Genomic DNA, 22313 nt, shown 5'->3' with positions numbered 1-22313 from the left:
CATCTTTACCAAAACTTGATATTGTCTGCTTTAAAAAAAAAAATTTATTTATTTATTTTGAGAGAGAGGCTCTTGCTGTGTTACTCAGGCTGGAGTGCAGTGGCACCATCATGGCTCACTGCAGCCTCAAACTCCTGGGCCCAAGCCATCCTACCGCCTTGGCCTCCCAGGCAGCTGGGACTATAGGCACATACCACCGTGCCCGGCTAATTTACTGTCTACTTCTTAATGTCTGCCACACTGGTTGGGGGAAGAGGGGGGCATGACAGAAAGACACGTTTTATTGTTTCAATGGCCTTACTTTTTCTCCTTCCACATTTGTTTGGGTTGGTTGTGTTATTTTCCATATGCAACACTTTTTCTTAATGTGCATCCACTATAAAGCATAACAACATAATACAATAAATATTTGTGAACCTACCATCCAACTTCAAAACAGTACCAAACCCTGAATCTATTTATCTGCTCCTTCCCTAATCTATCCAATTGTGTTCTCACCCGGGAGTAACTATTTACTCCCTTACTCACCCGAATTATCTATCTTGAGCCAGGGCACAAAGATGAGTGGGACAGATGAGCCTATTCTAGAGCCCAAATCTAGGAGAGAAAATGACTGACTGCTTTATGATTCCTGTTCCTCTGACTGCAAGACAAAAATATATACACACTTTAGAGAATCCAGAAAGCATGGAAGGAACAAGAGTAAAATAAAAACTGAATCCCATCAGCATGAGATAATTTTTTTAATGGGAGTGTATTTACTTCTAGTCTTTCATCAATGAGTCACTCCCAGGGCCATTCACACCTTTGCTCCAGGATGCCCATTTCACATACTCCCCTCAACCTGCAACATTCCTTCCTCATCACACTCACAGCCCATTATGTCACTTTCTATGTCACTGTAAAATAAAAGCCTCCCACAGGCTCCCATCACATTCACACACCCACCAGCATCCACATCCATCTATTTGCTTCTCTTCTACAGTGGCAGGTGAGCAGTCCACACCAGGCCCTCTACCTGTACACTAATCTCCATCCCCTCATACATTCTTGGACATCACTCTAGCATGCACCTTCACCAATTTTCCCCTTCTTCAAAATCTTTTGAGTCAAGGTCTTGCTCTGTCACCCAGGCTAGAGTACAGCGGTGTGATCATAGCTCACTGCAGCTTCAAAATGGGGTCAAGTGAGCCTCCTAAGTAGGTGGGACTACAGGCACATGCCACCATGCCTAGGTTTTAATTTTTAAAAAACTTTTATATAGACAGGGTCTTACTATGTTCTCCAGGCTGGTCCTAAACTCCTGGCCTCAAATGATCCTCCTGCCTCAGCCTTCCAAGGCACTGAGATTACAGGGATGAGCCACTAGGGCCTGGCCCTACCACATTTAAAGTAAAAGTCACAGTCCTTCCCATGGCTTATAAGGCCCTGAGTCATCTGGGCTGAGCTACTTCTCTGAACACAGCTCCCACCTCTCCCTGTTCATTCTCTATTCCAGTCATGTTTCTGTCTTGGGGTCATTTTACTTATTAATGTCTCTGTGTGTAAAACATATGACTACTTCTAGTCAACAAACTACATGAAAGAAAAGCTCATTTAAAGCTTTCAATTTAAAGGTAAATGAGTAAGCTGTTTCTAAAATTGCCTAGAAAAAAAGGTTCTATAGTCTCAATATTATTTGTCCATTTACAGTCTCATTTTGAAAAACAAACAAAAAAACACCACAGTTGGCTCAAATCACTTAAGCCACTAAATAAGAATAAACATATTTATTTTTATTTTAGCCTTAGGAGAACTTGGAAAGCTCAGAGTGAAGGGTGGGGAAGCAAAAACAAATAAGCTTTTATCCTGAAATCTTCTAATTTTTATTCCCCCACAACTGTGGAATGCGTTTCCTCCATTACTTTTTGGGTTTTCTTTAAGTATAACAAGCATAATAATTTGGTGAAATCATATTAAGAAAATGAACAAATAAACAATAGACTTGTATTGATAAGCTTCTTAGGTGTGCTTGATAGAAAATCACCGTGTTCTTCAGGGCAGAATCCTGATTAGTCATACATCACTTAACAGGGGTACACTCTGAGAAATGGATCGTTATGCAGTTTTATACATTACAGTGTACTTACACAAACCTAGATGGCACAGCCTACTACAAACCTAGGCTACATGGTATATATATAGCCATTGCTCCTTAGCTACAAACCCGTAGAGCATGTTACTATACTAAATATTGTAGGCAATTGTAACACAATGATATTTGTGTATCTCAACATAGCTAAACACAGAAAAGGTACAGTACAAACATGGTATTATAATCTTAAAGGACCACCATCATACATGTGGTCTGTCATGTACTAAAACGTCAGTATGTGGCACATAACTAGATAGGCACTCATCAGCATATACTGTGCTTATCCCTTAAGAGCCAGCTCACTTCACTGCCTTACTTTTATGATGATGTCTATGATACAGATTTGTTTTTAAAATGAACCTACCATTAGATAATCAATACTCATTTTGCATCTGTACTCTGCTTTCATCCCTAGGCATTATTCTTTTTACTCCACCTTTTTTTTTTTTTTTTTTTTGAGACGGAGTTTCACTCTTGTTACCCAGGCTGGAGTGCAATGGCGCAATCTCGGCTCATCACAACCTCCACTTCCTGGGTTCAGGCAATTCTCTTGTCTCAGCCTCCCAAGTAGCTGGGATTACAGGCACGCACCACTGTGCCCAGCTAATTTTTTGTATTTTTAGTAGAGACGGGGTTTCGCCATGTTGACCAGGATGGTCTCGATCTCTTGACCTTGTAATCCACCCGCCTCGGCCTCCCAAAGTGCTAGGATTACTGGTGTGAGCCACCGCGCTCAGCCTGTACTCCACCTTTCTCATCTATCTGTCACTACTTCAAATGACAAATAAAATTTTAATGGTAATTCTCCTCTCCAAGTTGTTACACCAGTGTCTGAGTCTCACTATTTTTGACCCTGTCGCCCAGGCTGGAGTGTAGTGGTGCCATCATAGCTCACTGCAGCCTCAAACTCCCGGGCTCCAGTTATCACCCACCTCAGCCTCCTGAGTAACTGGGACTAGAGGTGCGAGCCACCGTGCCTGGCCTAAGTCTAAATTTTTAAATTATATAATAAGGAAAGTTTTCAACAGCCAGGTCCAAACTACTTATGTGTAATTTACTGAGACAAGATAACATCAAATAAAGGCAAAATACAGTATACATATTCCTTCTCTTTAAACAACCAGCTCCAGAAACCTTGAACAGAGAGAGAATCACATAGTCTGAAGAGGTCATTCTTAAAAAAGCAAAATGGCAATGAGCTTGATTTTCTTATCAACAGCAATTTGTATTAATTCTGAAATAGTCTCCTTATGGAATATTTGAGACTATCTCTAAATCTGCCTTATAATAAAATTTAAATAAAGGGATCTAGAAACTAAAGAATAATATCATGTAAGGATACAGCCATGTAACACTGGAAGGGCAAACCGATGAACCTGAAATGAAGATATATATTTAGAATAAATATACTTTAAAAATAAACAGGCATTATATAAAAATATTTACACAAAGGGAAGTAATATACAAACATAAAGTAGTAAATGTATGGGTAATATAATTTTTTTTAATTCTCTAATGTAACATTAAGTATGCATTACAATCATTTGAGCTTGAATAGTCAAAGATTTTGGAACACTAATAAAGCTACATGAAGTTACAGAATGTTTACCTCCTTTTCAGTCTTTGCCTACAACAACTTCACTCCTCCAGGGAAAAGATATCCCATGCTAATTGTTTGCAGCTCAAACTACTTTTCCAAAAAGAGCATAGCAAATGACAAGAAATAAAGCAATTAGACACATCTATTTACCTAGATTCAATAATATACCATGTTTTCCTAGCTGGGCCTCTCTGTTTATACCTCTTATGTGCAGACAAAGGACAGAAGAATGTGATGCCTGTGCATGTGTCTCCTGGGTAATGGAAGGGAGTCTCATCCCCAAAGGAAGACAACAACGGAGTTCTCCCCCTGGCCAGGGAACTTGACCCTGGCCCCTCATTTCTCCATTATTCATGTACCAAGACCCACTGTACCTCTCTTAGTTAGATAAAGCTATGTGTTTTTACTTAAGGCTTCTACAGAAGATCAGAGTAAAATAATTAGGCTTCAACCTAGAATGATGTGACAGGGAAGATCTGATCAAAGTTTGTAAGTTATAAACAGAGTTAAATTAGAATTGTTTCTCAAAATCCTTGGTGATAAGGAAGTCATTTTATAACATACATTGTTTTAAGCTTGGGCTGTAAAAATTAAGCGGATTTTATTTAGTGTACATTACCTCTGGCTGTGCAGAAAGTTCTCTTAGAAGATGACCATTCCATACAAACCGCTGATCTGCCTGAGAGAAGTTTTAAAATTTACTAAAATATCTCCTGCCAAGCTTGTTTTCTACAGAAAGAAAACTGTGCCAACCAATGTCTCCATCTGATGGCTAGAAGCAGGTTTGACAGGCCTCAAACAAAATACATCTCCCCCTCAAATCTGTACTGCCTTTGGGTACTCCTGTTTCATTGTCTCAGGCCAGACAGAAATCTAAAAGAAGTCTTAGGGTATTTCTTTCCCTTACACTTAATTGTCAAGTACTAGGCTCTCCTTCAAAATCCATCTTTTTTACATTTCTATTCCTACCATCCTTGACCAACATTTGACTCCAGTCTAACTACTAAAACAGCCTCCTTTGCCTCCAGTTTAGGTGTTAGCCCTCCCTACCCGTTTGTCCACAACACTGCAAGTAGGAGTGTTCTAACATGTCCTGTCTCCTATCTGCTCAAAATTCTTCAATGACTGTCATCTAAAGAACCAAATCTCATGGCCTAATCAGTCCTAGGATCTGGAAACCCCTAATTAACTCTCTGGTCTCATCTCTGGCCACTCTGACTTTTATACATACAGAAGCAGCTCCCTCAACAATCTATATTTGATCAACTCTACTTAGGGCCAGGGGCGGTGGCTCATGCCTGTAATCCTAGCACTTTGAAAGGCCAAGGCAGGCGGATCACGTTGAGACTTAGGAGTTCGAGACCAGCAAGGCCAACAAGGCAAAACTCGGTCTCTACTAAAAGTACGAAAATTAGTTGGGCAGGGTGGCACGTGTCCATCATCCCAGTTAATTAGAGAGGCTAAGGCACAAGAATCACTTGAGGCCAGGAGCGGTGGCTCATGCCTGTAATCCTAGCACTTTGGGAGGCCGAGGCAGGCAGATCATAAGGTCAGGAGATTAAGACCATCCTGGTCAACATGGTGAAACCCCATCTCTACTAAAACACAAAAAGTTAGCCAGGCATGGTAGTGCACACCTGTAGTCTTAGCTACTCAGGGGGCTGAGGCAGGGGAATTGCTTGGACCTGGGAGGCAGAGGTTACAGTGAGCTGAGGTCGCGCCACTGCACTCCAGGCTGTGTGACAGAGCAAGACTGTCTCAGAAAAGAAAAAACAAAATAACTGACTCTACTCAGTAAATAATCAATTCTATTTATGAAGTATACCAATTGAACCACCCCATACCCCCAACTGTAAAAGTCACAGGGAATGGCTTTTGCACTTGGCCACAACCAGCTGAATCTCATTTCCTGAGACTCAAGTGTGTGTTTCCGAGTGGTTTGTGCCAGTCATTCTTATTATTCATCATTATATAGTTTAACTAAATATTTTACAAACCAATGAAATAAGACCAAAAGCATACTGCTGTTTCTATAAAGTTAAATAATTTGGAATCTAACTTGATAAGTGGCAAGTTGCTAAAATAAAACTGCTGTTGAATTCGAAGTGGGAGTGGCAACTAAAAAATATAATCGTCTACAGGATTCTGCACACAGATTTTTCCAATAGTGTCAAAATCTTTAAAGTGGCCCAAAAAGGAAAGCCTTATGGATGTAATTTACACAAGGAAGACAATTCAGAATCAAGGAACCAAAAACAAAGAAAATCCTATGGCTGTATATAAAAACATTGACTAATGTAAAATTTTATGTTTTAAGTTAAAATGTTTAGGTATACATGTTCCATTTATCACTTTTATGATTCCCTAGGTTAACTTTGTTTTTTTAGGCAGTCTTGCTGTTGCCCAGGCTGGAGTGAAGAGGCGTGAGGACAGCTCACTGCAGCCTCTATCTCAAGTGATTCTCTCCCCTCAGCCTCCCAAGTAGCTGGGATTACAGGTGCATGCCACCACATCTGATGAATTTTTAATTTTTTAGTAGAGATGTGGTCTCCCTATGTTGCCCAGGCTGGTCTTGAACTCTTGGACTCAAGCAATCCTTCTGCCTCAGCCATGCAAAGTGTTGAGATTACAGGTACGAGCCACCACACCTGGCTAACTGTCTTTCTGATTAGCTGACAAAAAAATTCCCATCTCATCCCAGCAGATGAGATGGCTTTTTCTTCAGCTTAGCCTCTGCCACCACCTCTGCCTGGGACCCTCCCTGGCCCACTGTCACCTGACCAACAAATCTTCAAGCCTCAGCTCAAAACCCTCCTGTGTAAAGTTACTGTCCTCTGTAGATACCTTTCTTTATAAAGTTGTCCCTGACACCCCCAGGCAAAGACCCTCATTCCTTCAAGATCCCACCTCACTCTGGTACATTATCCCAATTATAGCAACCATTCTCTGACTACTGCTTCCCCAGCACAATGTAGGCTCCCATAAGACAGGGTCCACAGCCTCAATCTGGGTCCCCAGAGGCTAATATAGTACCTGGTAAAGGGCTAACACTGTAGAGCTGTTTCATAAACAAATGGAGAATGTAAAAACTGCTTTTAAAAGCAACAGTCTCTTTGTAGTTAAAAGCCAAGTTTCTTGATTGCTTAGCCTGCACCTAAACTTCCATCTAAGCCTACATGCAATTTTACTAGAGTATAAAATCTTACCCCCCGAAAAAAACCAGTCAACTAAAATACTAATTTAGGTTGAACTGTTTGAAATTACCCATTTTTATTGGTCAAAAACGGTCAATTACCAGCAATTTCATGTTGTCCAATCTAATAGGTAACATGCAGCGACCTTTTAAATTCTGTCTTCTCATTAAACATCTAAGGTATGCCAAAAAAAATTAAGGCAGCAATTATCCAGGGTCCTGAACAAAACAAACTTTAAGTTGAGACCATCTGCAACCTAATTTTAAAGATATATTCATTATATATTTAAAAAAAAAAAAAAAAAAGGCAGAACTGGGCAGGCACAGTGGCTCATGCCTATAATCCCAGCACTTGAGGAGGATGAGGTGGGCTGATCACTTGAGGCCAAAAGCTCAAGACCAGCCTGGGCAACATGGCAAAACCACATCTCTACTAAAAATACTATAAATTAGCCAAGCATGTTAGCACATGCCTGTAATTGCAGCTACTTACAAGGCTGAGACCTGAGAATCGCTTGAACCCAGGAGGCAGAGGTTGTAGTTAGCTGAGATCATGCCACTGCACTCCAGCCTGGGTGACAGAGCGAGACTCTGTCTCAAAGAAAAAAAAAGCAAAATAAAAAAACCTTAAATAGACATTTTCCATGTTCTTAGTGACTTTTGTTATTTTAGTTATAAAAATTATAAATAACATCACTACAGAAGAAATATCAACTGTTAGAACACAAATTTTATAAGCCTAATTATACTGCTAATGTAACTGCCACACTATAGAACACTGAGACTTAAGAAATTACAAATCAGTGCAATGCTAGTTTGAAGATTTGGCATTTGAGAGTTAGCACTTGGTAGCCTGGTAATATTTATGCAGAAATACAAATTCTGAAAGATTTTCCTGTAATAACATACAAATGTGTTTACATAAAGACTTCTGAATATCTACAGCAGTGGGTCTCAATTCTGGCTGTGTACATATACAGATTCCAGGACTCTCATGCTGGGATTGTGATGTATATTTAAAACAAGGTATGTTTTCTAAGCTTCATACATGATTCTAATATAGCCAGGACTGAGAAAAATCAATATGAATTTTTATGAATGAAATAGAGACATGTCCCTTTTACAATCCTAAAAATAAAAGCAATCGAAGATTAAGCTTACCCTTTCCAAGAGACTCATTTCTTGGAATTCTGGACTAGTGTTGGACAGCCGCTGCAAAGTATGGGTCAAATCATATGTTGTTGAAAAGTAAAATCCATCCACATTCAAGACATGGTTTAGCATGGCTAGGAAGGTTTTATTATCTTGTAACTGTAAACAAAGAAAAATCAGTATAGCTCATAACTGAAAAGGAATCTGAATAAAAATAAAAACCTTTAAGCCCAGCCTCGTTAAAGACTACTGGCATAAGAACTGGGCCAGCAAGAGGGTTGTTCACTATTTCCCTGGGACATAGGACAGTTCCTCGTACACAGAAGACAGATACTCAATAAACACTGTAGGGTACTATTAGGTAACTTGATTAGGTAGGACCCCCTCCCCTTCACAAATTTTATTCTAAAGGGCAGAAGAGTGGTTTTAACAAAACATCACCTTTGTTTATAACCTACTGTGTGCCAAATATTTTCCAAAGAGTATCTAATCCTCACAACAGCCCTGCAAAGTCAGCATAGCTACCCTCATCTGACAAATAAAACACGTAAATTTAAGAGGGGCCCAATAACAGAGATAGCAAATAACAAGATACTAACATCATCCTCATTCTCAAGAAACTTTCCTGGTTTGGGATGGATGAGAAGTAAAATGGAATTCTTTTTCTTTAAAGCAAAGATTAAAAAGTCAAGTAAAAGCAGTATTTATCTTTATTTTTGGATAATCATTTTAACTAGCTTTCCCAATGAATACCAAGATTGACATTTGTCTTTATCCTTGTTTTAAAAAACAATTGTTAATGTTTAGTAATGTTTAATGATTACCAAATGATTGTTAATCCACGTTACAAATTTACATATACAAAATTTTTGACTTGTGCTCAGACATGTTTTTAAAATTAGCTACACAGCTTGACAACAAAGTACAACAATCAAAAAGAAATTGTCTAAGTAAATATGACTCGTCTATTAAATGAATACAGCCATTTTTATTTCTTTAAAATATGGCTAGTAGAGAATAAATATATTGATATATATTTCTTGACATATATATAAATTCTAAAGTATATATATGTATATATTACATAATAGAAAATATATTATGTCCTAATATATAACAGTCCATTGTAAAAACTATGATTGTTCCATGATCTTTAAAAATTGTCAAAACATTAAAAACTATTGTAAGTTACAGATATAACTTATATAGTTGTAAGTTATAGATATTAACTTATAAGTTATATAGAAAATTATAAGTATAAAGAAATGAATAAATTATAAAACTAATATTTAGCACACAAATTTAAAACATTAGAAACACTAAGAATGAAAATATTTTATTTCTTTGTTAAAAAAAAGTATCAAGAGACTTGAACACTGCTTGCCTTCTTGTCTATAACTTAAGATACAGAATATCTCTTCTATCCCTGGTGCATTGTCATACACCTTCCTAAGTCTAAACCAACTTCTGACATTGTATCCTTTGCACTTTCAACGTTGTGAAATATCTCCAAGGTTTCCTTTAATGGGAAGTTTTTGCAGGCATCACTTCCTCCGGGATACTGTCATCCTTTTCATCATAGCCACTCCATCATTAACGTTGATAAGTTCACCTGCACTAAGACCTCTGGCTGCATACCTACAGTCGCTTGAATGGTGATAGTGTCAGCGTTGCCATGGTCAGTTACTTCTATGTTCCATTTATGTTCAATTTCAATTTCTCTTCCAAAGTTGTTGCTTTTTGTTTCTTTGCACCTTCATCTTTGGTGGGTTAATTCTTCATTTAATATACTGTAATAACTGAAATTTAAGCCATGTTGTTTGGGGATTGGTGTTAACTAAACCATGGTTACTGAAATCTGTTGCATACAGCAACAGTGCAAAAGGAAAACTGCCTGTAAGTGTATATTTCATAAACACATTTCATAAACACACATACATGCTTATATTCACATGTGGTTTAAAAAAAAAAAAGAAGAAAACCTCTCTGGGAAAGAAGGGAATGAGTTAAGAGGAGTAGAACTTCAAAGGTATTTATATTTTATTTCTTTACAAAGAGGATATGAAGTTAAATCTGGTGTTGAGTACATGTGCATTTTCTGTTTTCCCTTTTCTCTCCACATGAAATTCCGTAATTTAAGAATTGAATCTTAAAAAAAAAAAAAAAAAAAACAAGGGCAACAAAATTATCTGAATGATTTAAAAAATATTTTATTATGCCTGGGTAGAAAAGTAGATAGAGTAAACTCTACAGGTTGTTTAAATAATTACAGCATTCTCTGTATTCCACAATACCCTCGCCCTCCTCTACCCATCCCATGCTACTGCTTTGGGCTTTCAAATTAGTAACAATTTCCAGTTCTTACCTGAATATCAGTTAAGTGCAACATTGTCTTCTTATAAGAAAGGACATCAAAATCTGTTGCTTTCCAGATTACATGATTGAAAAATTCACCTACTTTTGTCTTTTTGGTAATGACTATAAGATAATTACCTGCAAAAAGCAAGCCAAACACACATAACTATAAAAACAGTAACCCTAAAGGTAGAAATTGGAGTCCTTATTGTTTAACTTTAAAGACTAGTAGAATGAGACTATATTGTGCCACTCAGATAAAAGGTCCAGTTTTAAAGCAACCTTATAATTTACGAATAGAAAGACCAGATTATTTAGAAAAATTCTTACTGAAAGGTCACATTTTTCTCAAAAAAAGATAAAAGCAAATGCTTTTCATAATCAAAGGATTTGTCATCGTAAATGGAAAGCACAGAAAGAAAATACTTCTCTCTCTCTTTCAATACCCCCAAGGCATACAGGCCTCTGCTAATCACTTCCCAGCAGGTAGTTTAAAGCATCAAGTCATGAGATCTGACACTACAGGGCAATGTCTCTTCTACAAAACTCCTATGTTCTTCATGTAACTCTAAATGTTAGAGAAATGTGCTGGGGCAGTATACCTAACTGGCTGCCGAAATATTACAAGGATGAGTGGTCAGGAATCAAAGAGTCATCACAACATTATGTACAATACACCATTATGTACAATACACCTGACCTTGCCACCTCCTCACCCCACAAATATATAAAACAGAGTAACCCTTTCCTACTCAATTAATTCTTCAGGTCTGTTCAACTCTCTACCCACAAGTGCCCTCTCTGGAAGTTTTCCCATGTACATGTCTCCTTCTAGAACTTGTCACACAGCACTGCGGTAATTCACTATTTACACGCCTCTCTCATTGGACTGTGAACTGCAGGGCAAAATGGACTTTCATCCTTTATAACTCAGCATCTAGCATGGTGCCTGAAACAATAGGAACTTCAAACAAGCTCAATTAAATTAAATCTCAACAAAAAGCACCTTCTTAACAACTCAGAACCAAGTAACATCCACTAACACGCACTATGTCCTATTAGCACAGGGCTGAAGGTGTAGAATACCCTGGTCCACTGATGCATTAAAAACTGTGTTTACATACTCTTGGAATTTGTGAAAAACATCTAGCTAAGGATTTCAACTCTAACTGAAACACAACAAAACACGAAACCTTTTTTGAAATAATAGAACCTCATGCTGATAAATTTTACCATTTGGGGAGTATTTCTTTCGTAAGTTAATGACAAATACTTAACCAAGAGATTTATTGCCTCAAACATGAAAGAAAGTATTACTTCATGATATGCTCACTCTAATATTGTCAATTTAGCTATCTTGTTTAATTACCTTCTTTGCCCATCTTAGCTTATTTTCTCTTACCTGCCACCAGATGAATTGTGCCCAGTATACCAAATATTGGTCTTGTGACAGCTGAAGGAGGAATATCTTTCTTGACTTGAAAAGAAAGAAAAATCACATACAAAAAGCTTACCAACAGAAACAGAAATTTAGTCGGATTTCAATAGTTACTTCAACTAAATCAATTTGCATGATTTGTTCTAAGAAAAGCAACATTTCTCAACTTAAATGCACTATTCATAGAGCTGTAAGTTATGTAAACTGGAGAGTAATAGCAATGAAACTGTGATAACTCCTAGAATATATGTTAGGTTCTTTAATGGAAGAAAAAAAATGTCCTATTAGAAATGGCATAGTCTGCATTCCCAATGATGAAAAGAAATTGGCTAAGAAACCGTCAGCAAGTCAGTCTCAACGCGGACTTTGCATGGACGTATTTCATTGCTCTGTCTTACTGATGACTGTTTGGCATCATTATGTTTACATTCAAACTATTCATGACCTTTAACTTTTCAGTCTATTCAAATGGGTCTGCAATCTCAACCTACAAATAAAATGTTACTGAAAGATCAACAACAACTGAAAACACACCCACGTGAAAGCTCTTGAAAGACACTAGGTTATACCAACATGGTATAAAGTAGTAGTATAATTTAAACTTTAGGAGAAGTGTACTAACACTGGTTAAAAACAATCAGCTATCTTGAGAGAGCAGCCACCAAGCAACAGACAAATAGGAAATGTCAAATTATCAAACTAAAACAGAGCTCTATTTCCATTTGATCAAAGACAAACTATATGTAGTATCTACCAGAATTACCACAGAATCAAAAAAACAGAAATTTTATAGCCATAATTTTCTTACACCCCATTATCCCACAGAACATATTTTCATATTTCACTTTATCCACCCAAAGGCTGTTTACTGAATGCCTACTCTACTGTTATTCAAATATTATACTTTAAGAAGAAAACAAATATGAAACTCTGGAGGTAAATTAGAATATTTAAACAAACAAAATATGAAATTCCAAATATTATAACACATGGTACATTAATTTGTCACCAAAGTTATTTCATATTTATCTATTCAGAAGTCAGGCTGTTCCACACAAGTGAAAAAAAGTTTGTTTTCCACATCCCAGAAAAGCAAAACCAAAAGATAACTGGATGGATAGGTAGATAAAACTTAGAAACATCATTTGCCTAAGAACACCTACAAGTTTTAGTCAGTGACATATATTTTATTTTTCATTTATTAAATTATCTAAAATAATCCTGTTAAAATACACCTAAGGGAATAAATAAATATTATGTCTTTAAATCCTTACAGACAGTAAAATGCTATCTAAAATTTTCAAGATCAATTTTCCTTTTCACAAAGAAGGAGATAGCATGAAACTGAGGCACAAAAATTACACATTGGTGCAAAAGTAATTGCGGTTTTTGCTAGTACTTTTCATGGCAAAAACCGCAATTACTTTTGCACCAACCTATAAATAAGGTAGCAAAAATTAAAATTTTAGTAGGAATGCATTCAGAGATCCACACATTGACATACCTCTGATTTATGTTAATTATTATAATTTATGTATAAAATCTTTCTCCCCAAACTTCTAAATTGGCTGTAAAATACCTGCAAGGGTAACCTCTGTGGATACACGGTCAATGATAAGTACATCGTCTGCTCCATCATCACAAGCTTCCACATAAAATTTTTCAGGTGTGATATGCCTAAGAAGAAATGTAAAACAAAAGTAACTAAACCAAATGAAATGAAGACTGACTTCTACAAAACTACTTAGTATAACAATTACGGAGTACAACTTTGACATCATTTTCCCAGCTTCCCAACAGATGAAGCTGTTAAGTTTGCTCTCCTTATAAATTCACAGCAACTCTTTCCACTTGTATATTTGATGCTGACAAGGTTTTGATTTGCTATGAAACCATCAATTTAACTCATACAAAAATATCACAATCAAACCTAGTTTATAATATTCAACAGGGAACAGAAGGCAACGTAGCACAGTAGGAACACTCTAAAGAACCAGACTACCAGTACTGTGTGACCTTAGGCAAGTTACTCATTCTCTCTGAGCCTCTTATATCCTTAACTGTAAAATAACAATAATACCAGATTCATCACGCAGCAGCATCGTGTGAATTAAATGAGCTAACTTTGGTAAGCACTTTGAACAGCTGACACATAGTAAGCAAGAGGTATCAGCTAAAAATAATAAGAAATCCATTTTAAATAAAATATTTCCAGGAAATTTTTAAAAATAAATTACTTTAACATTCAGGTGGGGTGGGTTTTTTTATAGAAACCCACATATATTCCTGAAAAAAACTTCTCATTCTGCAAAATAAAAAATAAAGGTGGTAGAAATAGGGTTGAGAGAGACTACTTAAAATTTATGCAACTTTGTAATTAGAGTCTAACAAAAGTTACATTCAGGTGGGGTGGGTTTTTTTTATAGAAACCCACATATATATTCCTGAAAAAAACTTCTCATTCTGCAAAATAAAAAATAAAGGAGGTAGAAATAGGGTTGAGAGAGACTACTTAAAATTTATGCAACTTTGTAATTAGAGTCTAACAAAAGTTAACAGTTGGCTTCTCAAGAGATAAATAGTTCAGGCAAGCAACTCAGCATGGTCAGGGACTAACTCAGGATATGGTAAATATTAACAAAATAAAATGCGTTTGAATTTGCAGGCACTAAAACAATGAAGACTGAAGTAGATAGAACTCCAAGCCACTGATTGAGACTGTTGTGAAGGTAGGCACAGGGGAAGATACGAACTTTCAGAAGCTGAGCAAGGATGGGAAGGGAGACTGAGTCCAAGAACTATTTCTTTTTCCAGAAACTAATCTTCATTGTTCACAAACAAGACTTAAAAGAACTTCTATCTGTTCTATCTGTGCAGCAGCCAATCTGAGGGTTTTTTCCTTTCCAATTCTACCTCCACTTGCCTATGAAAAACCTTATTCAAACCCACACAACCACCATGGACATCATTTTCTATTTACCAATTGTGTATAAGCTATTTGGTATTATAGAAAAATGTCCTGTAGCAAAACAAACTGTATTGACTATTTTTGACTGTAAGTTCTCTGAGGAATAATCAATCCTTGATTATCCAAATATAATTTACAACCTTTTACAGTTCATCTGTAACTAACTAAACATTAGGCTAGTTTCCTTCATTTGGGGGGGATATGTTAAGTAAAAGAAAATCAGTACAACAAGGAAAGCAAATCTGCTTCAAATACAGCAATCTTCAATTCAACCTAAATATAACAGTTCATTCTTTTTATTACTGAATAGCATTCCACTGTATGGATATATCATCATTTGTCCATCCATTCATTTGTTAATGGCTATTTGAGTAACTTCTGGTTTTGGGTTACTACGAACAAAGGAAAGGTTCTAGGAACATTTTTGCAAAAAGTCTTAAGGCAGATGTTCATGTATCTTGTATCTTAGTTAACTCCCTAAAAGTGAAACGGCTGGATCATACGGCATATATATGTTTAACTTGTGCAGGAAGAAAGAAAAAGGAGGGATTACTGCTATCAGGAAACATTTCAGGGTGATGGATACATTCACTATTATAATACCAGCAATGGTTTCATGGGTGTAAATGTCAAAATTTATCAAACTGTACACTTTAGATGTGTACTTTATTGTATGTCAACTAAACTTCAATAAAGCTATAAAAATAAAACAAAGTGAGAGGTCCTAAAACAAAAGAAATACAAAGAACTTCCAGTCATCTAGTCTTACACCATTTTTTAAAAACCCAAAATTTCTGTCCATATCTACAAAAGACGTTTTATGGAAGCATAAGTTGCATTCCAAGTCTAAGTCAGTGACATGTACTGAAAGGCTACCACTTACTAAGCATTACACAAGCACCAGGGCTATGTGGCAGGTGACGAATACATTCCAGGGAGAGCTGAGCCAGGAAGTTTAGAGGTTTGGGGACTCACTGATAGTACACATGAAACAGGGATTCAAACCAGTTTTGTAAAAGTACAAAAGTTATAATTTTTTTCACCATACTATATTACTAGAATTTGAAGACATCATCCTTTGGTAGGCTGGCACAGATACACTGTTGTGTTCAAAATAGTCCCTGGTTAGGGGAAAAAAACAAAAACAAAAACACTTAAATGTTTAAAAACCCTGGTTTAATAAAATTTAGACTTTCCTCTTAAAAGAATTTTTTAAAAGTTTTGTCACCTTGATACCCAAACACTAAGGCATCTAAAATTTCATTTGAGGAAAGGATTTCATTCCTTGCTGCAAGACCAGCCTGGCCAACATGGTGAAACCCCGTCTCTACTAAAAATACACAAATTAGCCAGCCATGACAGTGTGTGCCCGCAGTCCCAGCTACTCAGGAGGCTGAGGCATGAGAATTGCTTAAGCCCAGGAGGCAGAGGTTGCAATGAGTGGAGATGGCGCCACTGCACTCCAGCCTGGGCAACAGAGTGAGACTCTGTCTCAAAAACATAATAATTAAAATAAAATAAAAAGAGATAGAACTGATAGGTGAGGGTGGATGATAGAATACACATGATACGCTCAGCACTAAGAGACGATTCCGAGAAATACAGGCATTATTTAAATTTTACGAAATGGTTTCAGACCACTGGGTTTTAATGTTGTTTTCTTACACTTCTACCATCTTTAGTCTCTTGACAAAGCCATCACCACTGCTCCTATTTGGCTGCTTTACTTTTACATCTAGGACAAAGTTACAGGTTTCAGATAAGGTCTGAGGAAGGTGACGCAGTTTTGACCAGAGAGTAAAGTCCATGAACTTTATTACAACCATTTTCTTCATAATACTCAGAGGCCTACATGTTTTGTTTTGTTTTTTTTTTTTTGAGATAAGAATCTCATCTGGTCACCCAGGCTGGAGTGCAGCGGTACCATCTAGCTCACTGTAAACTCTGCCTTCTGGGTCCAAATGATTCTCCTGCCTTGGCCTCCCGAGCAGCTGGGATTACAGGAGCCTGCCATCATGCCCAGCTAATTTTTGTATTTTTAGTAGAGACAGGGTTTCATCATGTTGGCAAGGCTGGTCTCGAACTACTGATCTCCTTGACCGCCCATCTCGGCCTCACAAAGAGCTCGGATCACAGGTATGAGCTATTGCACCCGGCCAGGCCTACATCTTTTAAGTTCAAAGCTGTATTTTGGAGGACAGAGCTGCCATAATTTATTTCTCCACATAAAGGGTGTGTTATCTCTTCAATAACTAATGCTACTTTTAATATAAAAAGATGATTATTCACCAATCTCGGAAATCAAATTCCTCCACTTTTTTTTTATATTAGGCACAAAAACACAAAGCTTGCATCTAAATAAACAGCCAACAGAGAAATGCATATTGCTTGCTCTCAAGAGCATACCCCTTCTACACTCTGACCACCTATATTTACATAAATGCATTTAAACTCTTCACCTGTAAGACCTTTAAAATGAAAATTATTTGGACAAAAATCAATGAACTGAAAAGTCACACTTGTTTCAACATACAAGGTTGGGGATATAACCTTAATAGGTACATTTCAGTCAGCAATAAAGTATTTATTATAAAATCAAGTGTTTATAAGAGCACTTACATACTGTATTAGGGTAAAAAAAAATTTTTTAATTAAAAAAAAGGGCACAAAAGTCATATGTACATACAGAAAAAAAACTATCTCCATTAGAAGCAAGTTTTTCTTGGCCAGGCACAGTAGGTCACGTCTGTAACCCTAGCACTTTGGGAGGTGGAGGTGGGCAGATCATTTGAGGTCAGGAGTTCAAGACCAGCCTGGTTGACACGGTGAAACCCTGCCTCTACTAAAAATACAAAAATTAGACAGGCGTGGTGGCGCATGCCTGTAATCTCCACTACTTGCTAGGCTGAGGCAGGAGAATTGCTTGAACCCAGGAAATGGAAGCTGCAGTGAGCCAAAATCACACCACTACACTCTAGCCTAGGCGACAGAGCAAGACTCCGTCTCAAAAAAAAGGATTTTCTTTTCTCAATTTGGCATTTAAATTTAAAACTGTTTTGGAAGGGTGTGAGATTAAAACATACATCTTAGATTAGGACTTCAAATAATTTACCAGATATATATATTCAGCTATACAACTAGGCCTTTAGTAATTGTTATATTCCTAATAATCACAGTCAAAGCTTATGACTTTACTATGTGCTCAGAATCCGTAAAATTACAAAGTTAGATAATGAACCTTATTTTAAAAAAAAATATATGGCCGGGCGCGGTGGCTCAAGCCTGTAATCCCAGCACTTTGGGAGGCTGAGGCAGGTGGATCACGAGGTCAAGAGATCGAGACCATCCTGGTCAACATGGTGAAACCCCGTCTCTACTAAAAATACAAAAAATTAGCTGGGCATGGTGGCGCGTGCCTGTAATCCCAGCTACTCAGGAGGCTGAGGCAGGAGAATTGACTGAACCCAGGAGGCGGAGGTTGCGGTGAGCCGAGATCGCGCCATTGCACTCCAGCCTGGGTAACAAGAGTAAAACTGTCTCAAAAAAAAAAAAAGAAAGAAAGAAAAGAAATATATGATACCCCCAAGTCTGGATAGACACATTTGAAATAAGACAATCAACAAATTAAAATTTTAATTGAGGTAGAATGAAATTAATTTCTACAGTGAAAACCCTCCACGGAAGCCTTGATCTTCTCTCAGAAGATGGAATATGGGGAGTATTAACAGATGGGCGCAGGCTGTAGACAGATATTAGCTACTTAAATGCAGGTTTGGAAAAGAAAAAGTGCTTGGAAATAGGCTAATTAACTCGGATACCACAGAGGTGGTCTACGAGGTGAGAGTCAACAAAATAAGCAGATTCCAGTAGCAGAATGCTGAGAAGCTTCAAGAACTAGAGGGAAAAGGCAATGAGGACTCGTCGAGGAGATGTGGGGGAATTGCAGGAGTGGGATGGGGCAAGTAAGGCAGTGACACTGACTTAAAAAGGGGTGTAAAGGCAGTTCGAAGTTTCTATCAGAACCCCACCCAAACCCAGACTTTCCAGACACCTGTCCTCTTTGACTCAGGGATGTAATGTTTCGAACGGTTCGACAAGACAGTCTATGGATTCCAGACACCAGGCACAGCTGAGTACTAGGTGAGAGTGTCAAATGAAGTCTGAAGACAGGGAAGGTCTGCTTACAGATTGGTAAAACCCCTCCAACCTGCTTCCTCTGCCAGGCTCCCACAGTGCTGGTGGTCAAGCTTACATCATCCTGCCCCCTCCCACCCTGCCCACAACTCCAATGGGAGTTTTTAAGACTGTGTCTGAAAAAACTGATTGGTTCAAGGTCAGGTGACATGGCTCACACCTATAATCCCAGCACTTTGGGAGGCCAAGGCCAGCAGAGCACTTGAGCCAAGGAGTTCGAGATCAGCCTGGGCAACAAGTCAAGGCTCCATCACTACAAAAAATGCAAAAATCAGATGGTGTGGTAACACATGCCTGTACTCCAAGTTACTCAGGAGCCTGAGGTGGGAGGACTGCTTGAGGCCAGGACATGGACATTACGGTGAGCCGTAATCACACTACCACATTGAAGACTGGGCAACAGAGCTGTCAAAAAAAAGGAAAAGAAAAGGGGAAAGGACAAAGGAAAAAGAAAAAGAAAAGAGGGAAGAAACTGGCCCAAGAGAAAAATGTTAGAAACTGCTGACATTCAGGGGTCCCCAATGAATTTCCACACAATCACTCTATAGTGAGGGCCATCAGTTGACATAGTACCTCATTCTTAAATATGAAATGACAACCAAGGATCACCAGATATTTGAAAAAAGGATTTCTCACAGAAGACAGACCAAAACAAGCAGGAAAAAAATAACTTTGGGCAAATAAAGTATGCTGAGAACAGAATAAAACTCCAAAATACATTTATAATTGATAGCCTCAGAAGATATTGCATTCATGAAACAAGAAGGTAAAAGCATGCATTAACATGTTCTTGGACTGATAGTAGAAATGATATTTTGAAAATTTAACAGAAGGATTGGAAGATAAAATGGAAGTACTCTCCTTAGGAGGCTAAAAAGAAATGCAAAGTCAGATGGCATAGGAAGGAAAGAGAGGAAGGAAAGGAAAGAAGGAGAGAAAGGAGGGAAAAATGGGAGAAAAAAGGGGGGAAAAGTAAGAAAATAGTACAATCCAGGATGTTCAGCATCCATGCAGCAGGAATTCCAGAAGAACATATAAGAACAAAAGGAAGAAATTATCAAAGAATACAAAAACAACAACAACAACAAAAAACCCCACTCAGACCAAAAAAGACCCACTAAATAAATGGAAACACATACATGAAGGCATATTAAACATAGAATTTCAAAACACTACACAGAGACAATTCTAGTTTCCCTCCACCCAGAAAAAAATTAAAGTAAAAGAAGCAGTGAAATATTCAACAGCCACTGTATTAGATTATTTAACAGCAATGCAATAGCAAGATCTTTAAAATTCTGAAAGGATAATAATTTCCAATTGAGAATGTTATACCTAGTCATATTTACCAAAAAAGTGCGAGGGAAGAATGAAAATTTTCAGATATACATTCTCAAAAGTTACATTTCACTCTTTCTAAGAAAGGAGGAAAGGTGTGTTCCACCAAAATAAGAGTAAACCCAAAAAAGTTAGATTTGAAATCCAAAATAGGAGGTAAAAGGAATTCTCATGATGATGGTGATGAGAGGTCCCAAGACAATACCACACAACAGGGCTAAAGAATAACCAGCCCAGATTAAAAGCAGGAGGAGAGAGGGCTCCTAAGGCTAAGCCTCAGAGAAGAAAATGAAACAACAGCCAACTGACATGTTTCAGAGGAATTATGTTGCTCTTTCAGAGAAACTGAAGACTGATTTGCAACAGGTACATATTAAAAAGTCAAGCAAATAAAAAGAACTAAGGCAATTTTTAATTCTAGGAAAAAACAAAACATTTTTATAAGGAAATGTAATTATGATACACCATGAGGCTTCATTTGAACCATAGCTACATAACCATAACATTGTGAACACTATAACTATATGGAGGAAAAAAAAAAGAGAGGCACAAAAGCTAAATCCTCATCTTCTGCAATAGGAAATCATCAGATTACTAAAACCGATAAAAATGAGGAAACAGCAATATAAGCATTTTTGTAAATATGAGTAAAATACCAGAAGTCACTTAAAAAGTAGATGTCTCTGTTATTAAAAGCTTTGTATACTACTTACTTTGAAACCACATACATAAGATTGAAATAAAAATAAGGTTTAGGAGATCGATCCAAGACGGCCGACCACTAACAGCTCAGGGTTGTAGCTCCCAGTGAAAGCCCAGAGAACGAGACGACGCCACACTTTTAGACGAATTTTCGTCACTCACCGATCAGCCGATTCCCAGTGGAGGAGCCCCACGGGTCGCCAGCGTGACTCTTGTGGCCGCCGCAGGGGTTTTGCCGGCGTCTCCGCGCAGCAGCTCTTCATGCAGAGCCAACGGGACCGCTTCCCCTACTGACCGGAGTTTGGAGCTCCAGGAAGTCAGAGCCGCTTGTTGCGGACTCAAGAGGGAAGCCAGACCAGAGATTCCCGGGCAGAAGAGCACCATCAGTCTTACCGCTGCTATTTAGGCTGCCACAGTGGGTTGCTCGGATCCCAGCACTGGGAATCAGTAAGTCGGACGTCGACTCAGAAAACTAATTAGAAAGGCGGTTCATCTACAATGAAGGGAAAAAAACAGCCTAAGAAGGCCGAGTATACTCAAAATCAGAACCCATCAGCAACGGAACAAGCCCTGATGGAAAAGGACTCATTAGCAACCGAACAAGCCTTGATGGAAAAGGACTCATCAGTAACGGAACAAGCCCTGATGGAAAAGGACTCATCAGTAACCGAACAAGCCCTGATGGAAAAGGACTCATCAGCAACAGAACAAGCCCTGATGGAAAAGGACTGTGTTCCATTATTTGAAGTAGGCTTTAAAAGGTGGATGATAAGAAACTTCTGGGAGTTAAAGGAACTTGTTCTAACCCAATGTAAAGAAACTAAGAACTTGGAAAAAAGGTTAGATGAAATGTTGAAAAGAATAGACAATATAGAGAGGAATACAAATGAACTTATGGAGTTGAAAAATACAACACGAGAACTTAGTGAAACATGTACAAGCTTAAACAGCCGAATGGATCAAGCAGAAGAAAGGGTATCAGAGGTCGAAGATCAACTTAATGAAACAACACAACAAGACAAGAATAGAGAAAAAAGGATAAAAAGGAATGAGCAAAGTCTCCAAGCAATATGGGACTATGTGAAAAGACCTAATATACGCTTGATTGGTGTACCTGAATGTGACGGAGAGAATGAATTCAAGTTGGAAAATACTCTCCAGGACATTATCCAGGAAAATTTTCCTAATTTAGCAAAGCAGGACACTATTCAACCCCAGGCAATACAGAGAACACCACAA

The 22313-nt window shown here is 37.8% G+C and overlaps 1 protein-coding gene across 2 annotated transcripts in view; it reads right to left on the bottom strand.

Moving 5' to 3' along the window:
• Positions 1 to 22313, bottom strand: part of SACM1L (SAC1 like phosphatidylinositide phosphatase) — a 59708-nt gene that overhangs the window by 27305 nt on the left and 10090 nt on the right. The window contains exons 2-8 of one of the 2 annotated variants that reach the window (XM_054245558.2): positions 21237 to 21567; positions 13452 to 13549; positions 11837 to 11911; positions 10445 to 10572; positions 8089 to 8238; positions 4354 to 4413; positions 3477 to 3510 (exon numbers count right to left, since the gene is read on the bottom strand). In XM_054245558.2, coding sequence (XP_054101533.1) covers positions 3477 to 3510; positions 4354 to 4413; positions 8089 to 8238; positions 10445 to 10572; positions 11837 to 11911; positions 13452 to 13549; positions 21237 to 21337 — 646 coding nt within the window. In that variant the 5' untranslated portion in view covers positions 21338 to 21567. The remainder of the gene's footprint in view (positions 1 to 3476; positions 3511 to 4353; positions 4414 to 8088; positions 8239 to 10444; positions 10573 to 11836; positions 11912 to 13451; positions 13550 to 21236; positions 21568 to 22313) is intronic. The other variant, XM_002758271.6, reaches the window with a different exon arrangement.

This window comes from Callithrix jacchus, chromosome 15 (genome assembly GCF_049354715.1).
Source record: "Callithrix jacchus isolate 240 chromosome 15, calJac240_pri, whole genome shotgun sequence".
Taxonomy (NCBI): domain Eukaryota; kingdom Metazoa; phylum Chordata; class Mammalia; order Primates; family Cebidae; genus Callithrix; species Callithrix jacchus.
This window is presented reverse-complemented; position numbering and strand designations above follow the sequence as displayed.